At 55.1% G+C, this 17,947-nt stretch overlaps 1 protein-coding gene across 3 annotated transcripts in view; it reads right to left on the bottom strand.

Moving 5' to 3' along the window:
* The window catches only part of LOC140429171 (protein WWC2-like), a 334,080-nt gene that overhangs the window by 101,000 nt on the left and 215,133 nt on the right, over positions 1-17,947 (bottom strand). For all 3 annotated transcript variants that reach the window (XM_072515837.1, XM_072515838.1, XM_072515839.1), the window contains exon 5: positions 14,028-14,107. In XM_072515837.1, coding sequence (XP_072371938.1) covers positions 14,028-14,107 — 80 coding nt within the window. The remainder of the gene's footprint in view (positions 1-14,027; positions 14,108-17,947) is intronic.

Raw genomic sequence — 17,947 nt, 5'->3', positions numbered from 1 at the left:
GGAGGCTGGTACCCCTTCCACAAACATTCACTCCCTCCACCATTGATGACCAGTGGCAGTTGTGTGCACCATCTACAAGATGCACTGCAGCAACTCATCAAAGCCCCTTAGACAGCACCTTCCAAACCCACAATCTCTACCATATAGAAGGACAAGGGCAATAGACGCATGGGAACACCACCACCTGGAAGTTCCTTTGCAAGCTACTCACCATGCTGACTTATATTGCTGTTCCTTCACTGTCGCTGGAACACCCTCCCTAACAGCAGTGTGGGTATGCCGACACCACATGAACTGCAGCGATTCAAGAAAGCGGCTCACCACCACCTTCTCAAGGGCAATTAGGAATGGGTAGTAATTGCTGGTCTGGCCAGTGAAACCCAGATTCCATAACTGAATAAAAAAGGAATTAGATAAATGCAAGTCTTTCTTTATTCCCTGATGATCTATCATCCATGACAATTCACCTTTAGGCTCCAAAACTTGATTTGGAGAGTTCCTGCACTGGATTGTAATTGAAAGTAAATGTAAATTGGGCAGTTTCACTTTTCGGGTCTGTTTTGCAACCAGCTCAAACTTCTGGAACAATGCTCTGTTGGGCAGCACGGTGGCGCAGTGGTTAGCACTTCTGCCTCACGGTGCCGAGGACTCCAGTTTGATCTCGGCCCTGGGTCACTGTCAGTGTGGAGTTTGCACATTCTCTCTGTGTCTGTGTGGGTCTCACCCCATAACCCAAAGATGTGCTGGGTAGGTGGATTGGCCACGCTAAACTGAATAAAGGTTAAAACAGGTTCTTGAGAGAGAAAAAATGATCCCTGCCGACTGTAACCATCATCAGACAGAAGGTGACTGGAGAAGAACGGCCCAACACTTTGGTAAAGAAGCAAAAATATGCTGCCACCAACAGCTGAGAACCATAGAACCCCTACAGTGCAGAAGGAGACCATTTGGCACATCGAGTCCACACGGACCCTCGAAAGAGCACCCAATCTAGACCCATTCCCTTGTCCTATCCCCCAACCTCGTAACCCCACCTAATCTGCACATCTTTGGACTGTGGCAGGAAACAGGAACACCCGGTAGTTGGTTAGCTCAGTTGGCTAAACATCTGGGGCGTCATTCTCCGACGCCCCGCCGGGTCGGAGGATGGCCGTTGGTCGCCGTGAATCCCGCCCCCGCCCAAGTCTCCGGTACCGGAGATTGGGCGGGGGCGGGAATCGGGCCGCGCCGGTTGGCGGGACCCCCCGCTCAATTCTCCGGCCCGGATGGGCCGAAGTCCCACCCAGAAATTGCCTGTCCCGCCGGCGTAAATCAAAGCTGGTATTTACCGGCGGGACCAGGCGGCGTGGGCGGGCTCCGGGGTCCTGGGGGGGGGGGGGGGGGGGCGCGGGGCGATCTGACCCCGCGGGGGTGCCCCCACGGTGGCCTGGCCCGCGATCGGGGCCCACCGATCCGCGGGCGGGCCTATGCCGTGGGGGCACTCTTTCCCTTCCGCCTCCGCCACGGCCTCCACCATGGCGGAGGCGGAAGAGACTCTCCCCACTGCGCATGCGCGGGAAACTGTCGGCGGCCGCTGACGCTCCTGCGCATGCGCCACATTTCCGCGCCAGCTGGCGGGGCAACAAACGCCATTTCCGCCAGCTGGCGGGGCGGAAATCCCTCCGGCGCCGGCCTAGCCCCTCAATGTTGGCGCTCGGCCCCCAAAGATGCGGAGCATTCCGCATCTTTGGGCCGGCGCGATGCCCGTCTGATTGGCGCCGTTTTTGGCGCCAGTCGGCGGACATCGCGCCGTTGGGGGAGAATTTCGCCCCTGGTTCCTGATGCAGAACGATGCCAACAGTGCGAGTTCAATTCCTGTACCGGCTGAGGTTACGCCTTCTCAACCTTGTCCCTCACCTGAGGTATGGTGACCCTCAGGTTAAATCACCAGCAGTCAACTTTCTCTCTCAAAGGGAGGAGCAGCCTCTGTGATTATGGTGACTTTAATTGTACCACATGGAAAGGCATGTGTTGATTAGGGATAGTCAGCATGGCTTTTTCAGAGGGAGGTCATGCCGAACAAATTTCATAGAAGTTTTGATAAAGTGACCGAGTGTGTGGATGAAGGAAGAGCAGTTGATATAATTTATATGGATTTTAGCAGGACCTTTGAAAAGGCCCTTATGGGAGACTGATTGAGAAGGTTGAAGCATGTAGAATTCAAGGAAACTTGTCGAGATGGATCCAAAACTGGCTTAGTATAGGACACAAAGAGTGGTGGTAGAAGGCTGTTTGATTAACTGGAGGCCGGTGTCGAGCGGCATACCACAGGGATCAGTGCTGGATCCCTTGTTTTTTGTATATATATAAATGATATCGATGAGAATGTGGGGGGAATGATAAGTAGCTTTGCAGATGGTACGAAGTTTGGTAGGGTGGTTAACAGTACAGAAGAGAGTGGTAGGTTACAGGAAGAAATAGATGGGTTGGTCAGATGGGCAAAGCAGTGTCAGATGGTATTTAACCCTGATAAATGCGAGGTGATGCACTTTGTAAGAAGAAACAGGACGGGGGAGTGTAATAAATGACAGGATGCTAAGAATCTCAGAAGAACAGATGGATCTTGGGGGACTTGTTCACAGATACCCTGAAGGCGGAAGAACAGGTGAATAGGATGGCTAAGAAGGCATTTGGGGCACTTGCCTTTATCAATCATGCATAGAATATAAGAGCAAGGAGATTATGGTGGCGCTGTAGAGACTGCTGGTTAGGCCACAGCTGGAGTATTGTGTGCAGTTCTGATCACCTCACTATGGAATAGAGGTGATTGCACTGGAGGTGGTACAGAGAAGATTCACCAGGATGTTGACTGGGGAGGAGCATCTGAGCTGTAAGGAGAGACTGGATAGGCCTGGATTGTTTGTTTTAGAGCAGTGAAGGTTGAGGGGGATTTGATTGAGGTGTACAAGATCATGAGGGGTTTGGAGGGTAAATAGGAGGCTAGTGTTCCCCTTGATGGAGGGGTCAACCACAAGGGGCATAGTTTTAGGGTGAGGAGCAGGAGATTCCGAGGGGATTTCACTCAGAGGGTGTTGAGAATCTGGAATGCACTGCCTGGGAAGGTAATGGAGGCTGGAAACCCCACAACCTTTGGTTGAGCACCTGAAACACTATCACATTCAAGGATATGGGACAAGTGCTGGTAAATGGGATTAGCGCGTGGTGCAGACTGGATGGGCCAAAGGGCTTCTTCAGTGCGGGATGACCCTATGACTCCATGATACCCGAAGGAAACCCACGCAGACAAGCACAACACAGACCGTTACCCAAGGCTCGAATTGAACTCAGGTCCCAGGCGCTGCGAGGCAGCAGTGCTAACCACTGTACCACCGTGCCACCTTTGTGAGACGTCACAAAGACCAACGGTCACTCTGCGTCGGCCTTTCTTTTGTCTCCCAGTGGTAAACCACTCTCACTTGTCACATATATGTTTTATTTTCTGTCTTGCAATATATTTAAAGTGCTGCTTCTCAATAAACATCTTTAAAATCACTTACAACTAGACACTTTTTCGGTAATCTGGGATTCCCGAACTCATCATAAGAACATAGAAACTAGGAGCAGAAGTAAGCAATTCAGCCCCTCGAGCCCACTTGCCATTCAATACGATCATGGCTGATCTCATCTTGGCCTCAACTCCACTTACCTGGGGGCAACATGGTGGCGCAGTGGTTAGCACTGCTGCCTCATGGCGCCGTGGTCCCAGGTTCGATCCCGGCTCTGGGTCACTGTTCGTGTGGAGTTTGCACGTTCTCCCCGTGTTTGCATGGGTTTCGCCCCCACAACCCAAAGATGTGTAGGGTAAGTGGATTGGCCACATTAAATTGCCCCTTTAGTGGAAAAAGTGAATTGGGTGCTCTAAATTTAAAAAAAACACTTACCTGCCCGTTCTCCATAACGCTTCAATCCATTACTGATTTAAAATCTGTCTATCCCCTTCTTAAATTTACTCCCGGCATCCACCACACTCAGGGGTAGCCATTTCACCAGATTTGTTACCCTTTGAGAGAAGTAATATGTCCTCATCTCTGTTTTAAATCTGCTACCCCTTATCCTGAAACTATACCTTAAATCTGCTACCCCTTATCCTAACACTGTACCTTAAATCTGCTACCCTTAATCCTAAAACTAGACCGTACAATCATCTGAGCATTCTTTGAGGCAAAGCTTCAGGCTTCACCTGTTTGGTAAAATTAGACACACAGGTGTGACATTCAGAGCAGGAAGATAGTGGACGTTAATGTGAGGTCTCTTTGTGATTGCACAAAATGGTTTGTTTTGCAATAACTTTCAGTATTAGGTGTAATGCGAAAACCAAAACCTGACCTGTAAATGGCTCACACAGCTGCCCATTGTTTCCCTGTGGTATTTTGTTGACAATTACCCAAACATATTTTGGATTCCAATCAAAATTGCCAGCAAGCAAACCATTTTTAACAATACGCCATTGTTCAGGAGATATAATAAAAGCAATCTGCCTGACTAACCTTTAACCAGTTCATACATCATTGTTTCAGTGGGGTGATGGTTCTTCATTTATTAATGTCAAATTCCTCTTTTCATCCCCAGAGCAATAAATCAAAGAAAAATGTATTCACCACAGAGCATTCGGTGGCTTCAGTAGGATTGCAAATTTCAATTTGAAGCTCGGCTGTTATGAGAATTTGGGTGCACTCGACTGGCTGGGTTGGACGTATAGGAAGAATGTAGGGTGGGTGAGGACACACTGGCAGGAAAACAGCGCCAACATACATTAGTGCTCTTTCGATCATTTAATCAGTCACACACTGACACTCACTGTCATATGAAGAAGTCTAGAGATGGAGGTATAACTCAAAAATAAAAATTGTTCCACGGGTAAAATCAAACACCAGTTGGACTTTAATAATAATAATCTTTATTAGTGTCACAAGTAGGCTTACATTAGGGTTATGGGGAGAAGGCAGGAGAATGGGGATGAGAAAAATATCAGCCATGATTGAATGGCGCAGCAGATCCGATGGGCCGAGTGTCCTAATTCTGTTCCAATATCTTATGGTCTTATTAACACTGTAATGAAGTTACTGTGAAAAGCCCTTAGTCGCCACATTCCAGCGCCTGTTCGGGTACACAGAGGGAGAATTCAGAATGTTCAATTCACCTAACAAGCACGTCTTTCGGGACTTGTGAGTGGAAACCGGAGCACCCGGAGGAAGCCCGTGCAGACATGGAGAGAACGTGCAGACTCCGCACAGACAGTGACCCAAGCGGGAATCGATCCTGGAACTCTGGCGCTATGAAGCAACAGTGCTAACCACTGTATTACCGTGCCACCTGGCTTTGTCTTACAAAGCTGATAAGTGAGCCAATCGGGACACCATCTGCCTGTTCTGGTGATTAACATGGATGTTAAAAACCACGCACTAATACCTAAGGAAGAGAGAGACATTCTCCTGGTGTTGTGGCCACCATAATTCTCCCAGCCAGCAGCCATCAAAAATAAATTACCTGGCCATTCAACTCACTGATACTAATGTGTTTCAGCTGTATGGAAAAAAGGCTATCATATTCACCTACGCAAAACCAGTGACAGCTCTACAAAGTAATGCATTGTATCTGAAGTGCTTTGAGATGTTTTGGAGAGATGTAATAAATTGAAGTATTTTACTAACACCCTACCAATTATGCTGACCTCACTCCACCTGACTGCAAATGTAGTGCAGGATAAAAATAATTACTTGTTTTTGAACAGGATGACATAAATCAACTGCAAAACGTACTTATTCTAACTAAGCTAGATTAAGCCATTCCCCCACCAGCATTCCAATGAAACAATGATGTATATATGAGGCACGGAGTCACCAAGAGCCTACGCGATATCTGTTCTCAGGATCAATTTTCAGGAGGAACTCCACTGGCAAAATGGGCGAGATTCTCTGGCCTCCCCGCAGCGTGTTTCTCAGCGCTGTGGACCGGCAGAGGGACCTTCAGAGGGATTTCCCATTGAATCCACCCCATGCTGCCGGGAAACCCACAGCAGGGGTGCGCCATTGGCGGGGGCGAAAGATCCCGCTGGCGTGAACTGCCTAAAGATCTTGAGCACAACTTAATTTTATGTTGGTTTCAATGTACAAAGCTTAACATTTTAACTCTTTAACCTAAAAGTAGCAGCCTAAACTTACAGCTAACCCGGGAGGTCTAACCAATTAATGACAATCACTGCATGTCAATGTAATTCTAGTACCAATTCTCAGTTTGTGATGTGCATACAGATGCTATCGGTTTTTAGTCTTTCTTATCATTATTCGGATAACTGATTCTGCAGCTCAAAGGTGGTGCCTCTTTACTATGAAATGTGATGCTGAGCCCAATTCCACATTGGCCGAAAGGAGGCAGAATTTGTTTTTCGAAGTTCACAGATCATAGAATTTACAGTGCAGAAGGAGGCCATTCGGCCCATCGAGTCTGCACCGGTCCTTGGAAAGAGCACCTGGCTTTGTCCTACACCTCCACCCTACCCCCGTAACCCAACCTAACCTTTTTTTTTGGACACTGAGGGCAATTTAACCTGGTCAATCCACCTAACCTGCACATCTTTGGACTGTGGGAGGAATCCCGCGCAGACACAGCGGAGAATGTGCAAACTCCACGCAGACAGTGATCCAAGCCGGAATCGAACCTGGGACCCTTGAGCTGTGAAGCAACAGTGCTAACCGCTGTGCTACCATGCCACCCTGAGTTAGTTTATAGTATGTTGACTTTCAGTGTTTTTGCAAAACATCAGTACTCCATTTTGAAGTAACTTCTACTAATGTTTAGGTCTCTCCATTTTTATATTCTTCCCTTTTTCCGTTGAGACTGGGCAGGTAACCTCCTCCTCTGCCTCACATGAGACTTCCCCTTAAGGGACTGCCCTGAGTCCTTAGCCTCCTTGTGATTGGCAACTTGTCACGTGGGGAATTCTCAGTGAAATGTTTACAACTCTGCCGCACAGAACATTTGGTACATCAGCTTCAAGTTGCCTTCTGTATTTATATTTACCAAAAATGGGGGTCTTGTGGCATGGTGGGTAGCACCCCTGCCACATGAGAAGCTCCAGGTTCATATCCTACTTCAGGACTAAAAGAAAAATGTTGGATAAACTCAGGACTTCTGTAGAAGGGTAATTTGGCCTTGAAACATTGGCCGCGATTTAACGGGACACAGACATATTTACTTTTTGACAGGACTTTGACGGTATTTTTGGCCTTGGTTGAGTAACGCTGACGAGCTTAACTCACCATTTTGTGAAGACAACTTGCAGATCAGGCACCATTTTGAAATGCCGCTCCAATCTTTCGACCCCCCTTAGCCACCCCACTGTGGCCTCTGGAACCCCCCACCCCCCGAATATGGGCAGGCCCCCCTGCGCCCAATCCCTGGCACAGGCAACCTTGCACCTTGGCATTGCCAGCCTGGTACCCTGTCAGTGCCACCCAGGTACCCTGGCAGTGCCAAGATTGCAGTGCTCGGGCACCAAGGTAGCAGTGTAAAGGCGGCAGGCTGGCAGTGCCCAGGTGCCAGTGGGAGTGCCAGGGTACCACCCTGCCCTGAGTACGACCTCCCGTGCATCTCTAATGGCCTGGGAGATCCTCCTAGGTGCCGTTACAACTGGTCCACATATGTAGAAACCAATGCTAAAGGGCGCCATGGTGACATCTCCCAGGCACGTCCGTTAATTCCCGGGCGCTGGGAGGATCCAGCGTAGATATATTTAAATAGCCTAATGGCTCAGCGAGGGGGTAATCCAGATCACTAGATCACTAGGTCTCACGAAATCTCGTGAGATTCAACGGCCTCATCACGTCACCATGTCGAGCATGACTAGACCCTTAAATCGTGCCCATTAACTCTGTTTCTCACTCCACAGATGCTGCCAGACCACTTGAGTTTATCAAGCATCCGCAGCATTTTGTTTTCCCTTCGGGGCTTAATTGCTATGGAAGGTGAGTGCGTAATGTGGCCAAACAGGTTGATTATCAGCCTGCAAATCTTTCCAATAAGCCTGATGGCAGAAAACAAAGAACGGGAGAGTTTCCCCGGACAGCCATATGGGCTGGTTTAGCACACTGGGCTAAATCGTTGGCTTTTGAAGCAGACCAAGGCAGGCCAGCAGCGCGGTTCAATTCCCGTACCAGCCTCCCCGAACAGGCGCCGGAATGTGGCGACTAGGGGCTTTTCAAAGTAACTTCATTTGAAGCCGACTTGTGACAACAAGCGATTTTCATTTCATTCATTGCAGAAGGCACCAGGGGCGTCATTCTCCGACCCCCCAGAGGGTCGGAGAATGGCTGTTGGCCGCCGTGAATCCCGCCCCCGCCCCCGCCGAAGTCTCCGAAGGGAGAAAAGTCGGCGGGGCGTTAATGGCGCCGCTGCCGTCGGAGAATGGCACGGGTCTGCGCAAGGCAGCCGATTTTCGGCCTGCCGATATTCTCCCTTCCGGATGGGCCGAAGTCCCGTCGACGTGATGACCGTTCACGTCGACGTAAATTAAACCTCCTTTTCATCGGCGTGACCCTGTGCTCCAGGCTCACGCCGACCAGTGTGGAGGTGAGTGACGGCCTGGGGGGTTGGCTCTGGACAGGCAATGGCGTGGCCGCAGTCCGAATGCGTGAGGAGAGGTGTGTCTCGGGTTGTGTGTGTGTGTGTGCGGCGGGGGGGTTTGAGTAGGCTGGGCTCCGGGGGAGTGCCGGGAGGGGGGTCCGTGCCGGGGAGGGGGATGGGGGGGGTCCGTGCCGGGGTGGAGGTTGGGGGGGGGGTCCGTGCCGGGGTGGAGGTTGGGGGGGGGTCCGTGCCGGGGAGGGGGTTCCGTGCCGGGGTGGAGGTTGGGGGGGGGTCCGTGCCGTGCTGGGGTGAGGTTGGGGGGGGGTCCGTGCCGGGGTGGAGGTTGGGGGGGGGGTCCGTGCTGGGGTGGAGGTTGGGGGGGGGGTCCGTGCTGGGGTGGAGGTTGGGGGGGGTCCGTGCCGGGGTGGAGGTTGGGGGGGGGGGGTCCGTGCTGGGGTGGAGGTTGGGGGGGGGGGGGGTCCGTGCCGGGGTGGAGGTTGTGGGGGGGTCCGTGCCGGGGAGGGGGTTCCGTGCCGGGGTGGAGGTTGGGGGGGGGGTCCGTGCCGTGCTGGGGTGAGGTTGGGGGGGGGGGTCCGTGCCGGGGTGGAGGTTGGGGGGGGGGGTCCGTGCTGGGGTGGAGGTTGGGGGGGGGGGGTCCGTGCCGGGGTGGAGGTTGGGGGGGGGGGTCCGTGCTGGGGTGGAGGTTGGTGGGGGGGTCCGTGCTGGGGTGGAGGTTGGAGGGGGGTCCGTGCTGGGGTGGAGGTTGGGGGGGGGGTCCGTGCCGGGGTGGAGGTTGGGGGGGGGGGGGGGGTCCGTGCTGGGGTGGAGGTTGGGGGGGGGTCCGTGCTGGGGTGGAGGTTGGGGGGGGGGGGTCCGTGCTGGGGTGGAGGTTGGGGGGGGGGGGTCCGTGCTGGGGTGGAGGTTGGGGGGGGGGTCCTTGCTGAGGAGGGGGATGGGAGGGCAAGTGAGTTGGTCCACCTGGCCAGGTGCCAGCCTCCAACAGTTGGACCCATGCGGTCCATGCCACCTGGCTGGGGGGAGGAGGGGATATGGGCAATGATGACATGTCGTCGTTCCCCTCCCCCCCATCAGGCCGTCATGTTTTCAGATCATCCAGCGATGTTGGCCACCGTGGTGGCAGCCGCTCATGTCTATGTTGCCCTGGGTGAGGAGGAGGAGCGTGCCAGAGAGGCGGCGCAGGCTGCCGCAGAGGGGCAGGCGGCAGCCGCCCAGGCTGGAGGGACACCTGACCGACAGGACGAGGAGGGGGAGGAGGACGTCGTGGCCCCACGGCAGCGGAGGCACCCGAGGACGCCCCGTGTGTACCGGCCCCGGCAGTCATACCAGGACCTCACGGACCGGGAATGCAGGAGGAGACTCCGGATGAGCTGGGAAACCGTGGCACACATCTGCCACCTGCTGGCACACCTGTCACCGCGTGGCACTGGTGGGGGACACCCTCTCCCCGTGTCCGTCAAGGTTACGGTGGCCCTGAACTTTTATGCAACGGGGTCATTCCAGGCACCGAGTGGGGACCTGTCCGGCATATCGCAGACATCGGTGTCCGGTGCATCCGGGCAGTGACAGATGCCCTATATGCCATGGCGCACCGCTACATCCGCTTCCCCGTGGACCGGGCCAGCCAAGATGCCCGGGCCGTGGGCTTCTCTGCCGTGGCTGGGTTCCCCATGGTCCAGGGCGCGATCGATGGGATGCACGTCGCCGTGCGGCCACCTGCAGATAACAGGGCCGTGTTCACTAATAGGAAGGGGACCTATTCGATGAACGTACAGGTGGTCTGCGACCACCGCATGATGATCCTGCACGTCTGCGCCCGTCACCCAGGCAGTGTACACGACTCATTCGTGTTGTCGCGGTCATCCATCCCCGGCATGTACGAGGGACGCCATCCCCGGCTGAGGGGCTGGTTGCTGGGCGACAGGGGCTACCCATTGCGATCGTGGCTGATGACGCCTATACGGAGGCCACGCAATGAGGCGGAGAACCGCTACAATGATGCCCATGTAGCGACAAGGGGAGTGATCGAGAGGTGCTTTGGCGTGCTGAAGATGCGTTTCAGGTGCCTGGACCTCTCTGGGGGCGCCCTCCAGTATCGGTCAGATAGCGTCGGCCGCATCATTGTGGTGTGCTGCGTCCTGCACAACATAGCCCAGCAGAGGGGCGATGTGCCGCAGGCAGAGGAGGGCGGAGTGGAGGAGCAGCAGGAAGAGGCCCAGTCCTCCCCAGATGAGGGGGATGGGGGCAATGGTCAGGGCAGACGGGGTAGACACAGGCGGGTGGCTGTCCACCGTTACCGGCTGGCCCAGCGGGCACGGGACAGACTGATAGACGCCCGCTTCACTGACTAGATGGGCGTGGGAATCGGGTAGTATGGCCACAGACCGCACACCATGGCAACAGCCGACCACCCACACCCCCCACCCATCCACCCACCCAGCACCCTCACCCCCCTCCCCAACCCCACCCACCCCACCCGCATGCACACCCCGCCCCCCCCCATTGCCGATCCACTGCGGCACAACGGGCCGGGCTCACACAGTTGCGGGTGGACGCGTGTCTATCGCAGGCCATGGAGGATGATGACAACCCGCCCTGCGATGAGCTCCTGGCTCTACATCGTTGGACTATGTCTGACCCATGGCCACAGTACCACCATCCACCCGGACCATCCCTGCATGCGGCTGTGACACTGCAGCGCACGGTCCCGTCCTCTGCCCGGGGGATGTTGATGGCGGCCCAGGGGGAAGGGGGCAGACTCACCTGGGGCTGAGGTAAGACCACCCCTCACACACACACTTGCGCTCAACGTACATGACACCACGGCACACTTTGGGCAGAGCACAAAGTCAGCTTCGGTAGGTGTAACATTGACTTTAATAACCAAAGGAGTTCATGCACGTGCCCTAGCCCCTAAAACTCATCTGTGCCCTGCACCCGTGCCAACTTACTCAGTGTCTAATTGTTTGGCCTTACGGGCCCTTTGACTACGTCTACGTGGTTCCCCAGACTGTACAGCAGAACTGGAGGTGGACTCCTGTGATTCCTGCCCTCTGACACTGGATCCCTTTGGCGGCCGTTTCCTGGGGCGTCCTGGCCTAGATGGTCCAGGCTGCGGCCCGGGCGACTGGGATGGCGAGCTGCCAGCCTGTCCTGCCCGTTGCCCACCCAATGCACCTGGGACGGAAGGGGGGGAGTCCGAGGTGTCGTGGTGTACCGGGACCTCCCCTACAGAGGGAGCCGGGCCGGACCACACCACCTCCTCCTCCCTCGGGGTGCCCGATGGCCCCCGGCCTCTGCATGGGTGGGGGATGCGAACGGACTGGCCATCCGACGCCCCCCCGACATCTGGCGCTGCCATTCCTGGAGGCCCGTGCTGGTATCGACAGGGGTCTGCAGGTTTGCAGCCATGGAGCCCAGGGGGTTGGCAAACCCTGTCTATGACAGTGCGACGCCGGCTCGCACATGGCCACTGGCGCCGATGCCCTCAGCGATGGCCTGCAGAGACTGGGCCATGGCCTGCTGAGACTGGGCCATGGCCTGCAGAGACTGGGCTATGGCGTTGAGCGCCTCTGCCATCTGGCGCTGGCACTGGCTCATGGCCTCCTGTGAGAGGGCAGCCATTTCCTGGGCCACAGACGCCGCCTGCACGGAAGGCCCCAGGCCTCGCAAACCGTTCCCCATGTCTGACACCGTCGCACCCATTGCCTCCACCGCGGACGCCACCCATGCGGTGTCGGCCTGGGTGGCACGCATGACCGGCACCACTCCCAGCTCCTGGACGCGGGTGGACTCCTCCACCTGCGACCGCAGCCGCCGCAAGCCGCCCGTCACCCTCTTCGCTCGTCTCCGGGTCGGTGGTTGCACCGGATCTATGTGTGGGTGTGCTAACTGCAGGAACCCGGGATCCATCTGGGCGGCAGATGTTCGCTTGGGCTGGGCTGCCCTCCGACCGCCCGGTCCCTCTGCTGCTCCTACCTCCACCTGCTGTACCGGGACGGCTGTGTTGTGCGCACCAGTGAGTGTACCAGACGCCTCATCACTAAAGTGCCCAACCGTGGTGAGTGTTTCTGCGATGGTGGAGGGTGTTGGTGACAGCAGTGGCGTTGTGTCGTGCTCTTCGTCCCACTCTGAGTCCATGGCACTTTGGGGTGGGGGTTCGTCTCCACCCATCCACTCTGAGTCACTGTCCGGTATTTTGTCTTCCTGGGTAGTGCTGTCCCGGGTAGGGGTGTCCTGGGTAGTGGTGTCCTGGGTAGTGGTGTCCTGGGTAGTGGTGTCCTGGGTAGTGGTGTCCTGGCTCGGATGTGATGGGGGCCTGTGGCTGCCCCCCTCGTCGCTGGGTGGTCGCTCCCGCACGTGACGGGGGTGTCGTCTCCCTGTTGCTCCAGGTCTCTCCGTCTCCCGTGGTGTGCGAGGGGCATCCTGCGGGCGTCGCATGCTGGAGGGTCTGGGTCTCTATGGGGGATATGGGGGAGGGGGGGATATGGGGGAGGGGGGATATGGGGGATGGGGGGGATATGGGGGAGGGGGGATATGGGGGAGGGGGGGATATGGGGGAGGGGGGATATGGGGGAGGGGGGATATGGGGGAGGGGGGATATGGGGGAGGGGGATATGGGGGAGGGGGGATATGGGGGGGGGGTATGGGGGAGGGGGGATATGGATATTGGGCAGGGGGGGGAGGCTCACCCTGCCTGCTCTGACGAGGTCGTTCACCTTCTTGTGGCACTGGGTGCCTGTCCGTGGTGTCAGGGCGACAGCGGTGACGGCCTCTGCCACCTCCCTCCACAGACGCCGGCTGTGGCGTGGGGCAACTCTGCGGCCGTGCCCGGGATACAGGGCGTCCCTCCTCTGCTCCACCGCGTCCAGGAGCGCCACCACATCGCGTGACTCGAACCTCGGGGCTGAGCGACGGCCAGCCATCCAGTCGGGTGTTGCGGTCAGGTGTTGCGGTCGGGTGGGGGGAGCAGCGCGGCCTTATGAGCCGTCACGCCGTGCGGCGCGTATGACGCTGCACGGCGTGAACCACTGCGCAAGCGCGGATCCCGTTACGTAGCTGCTAGCCCATTTCGGGCCGCAGACTATCGACCCATTTTTCCGACGTGACGCAAGTCGGATTTGCGCAGTTTTTTGCGCCGATCGGCGGACTTTCCGCCGATAACGGAGAATTTCGCCCCAGCAAACCGCTGCAGGACTTTAACAGGACTTTGCTGGGTTTTCTGGGCCTTGTTGACGAGCTCAACTCGCCAGCTCAAGAAGCCGACCCGCAGTTCGGCGTGCCATTTTTTAATGCCGCCTCGATCTTTCGACCCCCTCCACTTCAGCCACCCCACTGCAGCCTCCGGACACCCCCCGCCCCCCCCGGGATATTTACAAATTACTTCAAGCCTGGCATGAGGAACTTACTCCCGGAGAGTTTCAAACCCTTGCTCTTTGTACAACAGCTCTTGTTTCATCTGGGAAAGTTCTCTCTTCAGCTTGGTTACCTGTGGAGGAACAGATAAAAAACAAAGCACCTTTTAGCTTGAGAAAATAAAAAGTCTGTTTCAGCCAGTCTGGACACCCTTCCTGTAGGGTCATAAATATATATATATTTTTAAAAAAAATTTTTTATTTTCACTAACTTGATAGAGTTTTTCGAGGAGGTCACTAAGATGATTGATGCAGGTAGGGCAGTAGATGTTGTCTATATGGACTTCAGTAAGGCCTTTGACAAGGTCCCTCATGGTAGACTAGTACAAAAGGTGAAGTCACACGGGATCAGGGGTGAACTGGCAAGGTGGATACAGAACTGGCTAGGCCATAGAAGGCAGAGGGTAGCAATGGAGGGATGCTTTTCTAATTGGAGGGCTGTGACCAGTGGTGTTCCACAGGGATCAGTGCTGGGACCTTTGCTCTTTGTAGTATATATAAATGATTTGGAGGAAAATGTAACTGGTCTGATTAGTAAGTTTGCAGACGACACAAAGGTTGGTGGAATTGCGGATAGCGATGAGGACTGTCTGAGGATACAGCAGGATTTAGATTGTCTGGAGACTTGGGCGGAGAGATGGCAGATGGAGTTGAACCTGGACAAATGTGAGGTAATGCATTTTGGAAGGGCTAATGCAGGTAGGGAATATACAGTGAATGGTAGAACCCTCAAGAGTATTGAAAGTCAAAGAGATCTAGGAGTACAGGTCCACAGATCACTGAAAGGGGCTACACAGGTGGAGAAGGTAGTCAAGAAGGCATACGGCATGCTTGCCTTCATTGGCCGGGGCATTGAGTATAAGAATTGGCAAGTCATGTTGCAGCTGTATAGAACCTTAGTTAGGCCACACTTGGAGTATAGTGTTCAATTCTGGTCGCCACACTACCAGAAGGATGTGGAGGCTTTAGAGAGGGTGCAGAAGAGATTTACCAGAATGTTGCCTGGTATGGAGGGCATAAGCTATGAGGAGCGATTGAATAAACTCGGTTTGTTCTCACTGGAACGAAGGAGGTTGAGGGGCGACCTGATAGAGGTATACAAAATTATGAGGGGCATAGACAGAGTGGATAGTCAGAGGCTTTTCCCCAGGGTAGAGGGGTCAATTACTAGGGGGCATAGGTTTAAGGTGAGAGGGGCAAAGTTTAGAGTAGATGTACGAGGCAAGTTTTTTACGCAGAGGGTAGTGGGTGCCTGGAACTCACTACCGGAGGAGGTAGTGGAGGCAGGGACGATAGGGACATTTAAGGGGCATCTTGACAAATATATGAATAGGATGGGAATAGAAGGATACGGACCCAGGAAGTGTAGAAGATTGTAGTTTAGTCGGGCAGTATGGTCGGCACGGGCTTGGAGGGCCGAAGGGCCTGTTCCTGTGCTGTACATTTCTTTGTTCTTTGTTCTTTGTAAAGTTTTCACAAAATATCAACAACAAAATGTAAAAGGAACCCAATAGAATTAAATACAAAACAACCCCGTGCCCCCCTCCCCCCTATACATAAATAATAAATTAACACCCGCCAAAACACATAGCAAACATAGCAAATATACACACTCCCTCAGATCCCCCAGTATAGACAATAAAAATAAAATAGAACCCCCCCCCGGGTTGCTGCTGCTGCTGACCATTGTCTACCGTTCTGCCAGGAAGTCTAAGAACGGTTGCCACCGCCTTAAGAACCCTTGTACCGATCCCCTTAAGGCAAATTTCACCCTCTCCAGTTTAATAAACCCCGCCATATCGTTGATCCAGGATTCCACGCTTCGGAGCCTCGCATCCTTCCACTGAAGAAGAATCCTTTGTCGGGCTACCAGGGACGCAAAGGCCAGAATTCCGGCCTCTTTCGCCTCCTGCACTCGCGGCTCCCCTGCAACCCCAAATATTGCGAGCCCCCAGCCCGGTTTGACCCTGGATCCTACCACCCTCGACACCGTCCTCACTACGCCCTTCCAAAATTTCTCCAGCGCTGGGCATGTCCAGAACATATGGGTGTGGTTTGCTGGGCTCCCTGAGCACCTAACACACCTGTCCTCACCCCCAAAAAACCGGCTCATCCTTGTCCCGGTCATGTGTGCCCTGTGCAGCACCTTAAACTGTATGAGGCTGAGCCTCACGCACGAAGAGGAAGAGTTCACCCTCCCAAGGGCATCTGCCCATGTCCCCTCCTCGATCTCCTCCCCCAACTCCTCCTCCCACTTACCTTTCAGCTCCTCCTCCTCCTCCTGCATCACCTGGTATGCTGCCGAGATCTTCCCCTCTCCAACCCACACCCCCGAGAGCACCCTGTCCTGTACCATGCGTGGCGGCAGCAGCGGGAATTCCACCACTTGCCGCCTGGCAAACGCCCTTACCTGTAGATACCTAAAGGTGTTTCCCGGGGGGGGGGGAGCCCGTACTTCTCCTCCAGCTCACCCAGGCTCGCGAACTTCCCATCCACAAACAGGTCCCCCAACCTTCTTATCCCTGCCCTGTGCCACCCCAAAAACCCTCCATCTATTCTCCCTGGGACAAACCGGTGGTTCCCCCGTATCGGGGTCCACACCGAGGCCCCCACTTCCCCCCTGTGCCACCTCTATTGCCCCCAAATATTGAGGGTAGCCACCACCACCGGACTCGTGGTATACCTCATTGGAGGGAGCAGCAGCGGTGCCGTTGCCAGCGCCTCCAGACTCGTACCCTCACAAGACGCCATCTCCAGCCTCTTCCATGCCGCCCCCTCCCCCTCCATCACCCACTTGCGCACCTTCGCCACATTGGCGGCCCAGTAGTATCCACAGAGGTTGACCCGCCTAAAGAAGGCCTTCGGGATAAGAAATGAAATGAAAATCGCTTAATGTCACAAGTAGGCTTCAAATGAAGTTACTGTGAAAAGCCCCAAGTCGCCACATTCCGGCGCCTGTTCAGGGAGGCTGGTACGGGAATTGAACCGTGTTGCTGGCCGTGCATTGGTCTGCTTTAAAAGCCAGCGATTTAGCCCAGTGAGCTAAACCAGCCCCTATGGGGAGGCACTGGAACAGGAACAAAAACCTTGGGAGCACCGCCATCTTGACTGACTGCACCCTACCCGCCTGGGACAGCGGCAACGCGTCCCACCTCTTAAACTCCTCCTCCATTTGCTCCACCAGCCTCATGAAATTATGTCTAAGCAGGGCCCCCCAGCTCCTGGCCACCTGGACCCCCAAATCTCTGAAGCTCCTCTCCGCCCTTTTTAGTGGGAGCTCGCCAATCCCCCTCTCCTGGTCCCCTGGGTGAACCACGAACAACTCGCTCTTCCCCATGTTGAGCTTGTAACCTGAGAAATCCCCAAACTCCCTGAGGATCCTCATTACCTCCGGCATTCCCCCCACCGGGTCCGTCATGTATAGCAGCAAGTCGTCCGCATAGAGCGACACCCTATGCTCCTCCCCACCCTGCACCAGCCCCCTCCAGTTCCTCGGCTCCCTCAGTGCCCTAGCCAGGGGTTCAATCGCCAGTGCGAAGAGCAGGGGGGACAGGGGACACCCCTGCCTCATCCCTCGATGCAACCAAAAGTACTCAGACTTCCTCTTGTTCATGGCCACACTCGCCATCGGGACCTCGTACAACAACCTAACCCACCTAACCCACCTGACGAACCCCTCCCCAAACCTGAACCTCTTCAGCACCTCCCACAAGTACCCCCACTCTACCCTATCGAAGGCCTTCTCAGCGGCCCTCGCCACCACTATCTCCACCTCCCCCTCCCTGGCCGGCATCATAATAACGTTCAGGAGCCTCCGCACATTTGCGTTCAACTGCCTCCCCTTCACGGACCCCGTCTGGTCTTCGTGGATGACCTGCAGCACCCAATCCTCAATTCTCGTGGCTAAGACCTTC

The sequence above is a fragment of the Scyliorhinus torazame genome, chromosome 9, assembly GCF_047496885.1.
Source record: "Scyliorhinus torazame isolate Kashiwa2021f chromosome 9, sScyTor2.1, whole genome shotgun sequence".
NCBI classification, from domain to species: domain Eukaryota; kingdom Metazoa; phylum Chordata; class Chondrichthyes; order Carcharhiniformes; family Scyliorhinidae; genus Scyliorhinus; species Scyliorhinus torazame.
The sequence above is the reverse complement of the archived record's forward strand: the minus strand, read 5'-3'. Positions and strand labels throughout refer to the sequence as shown.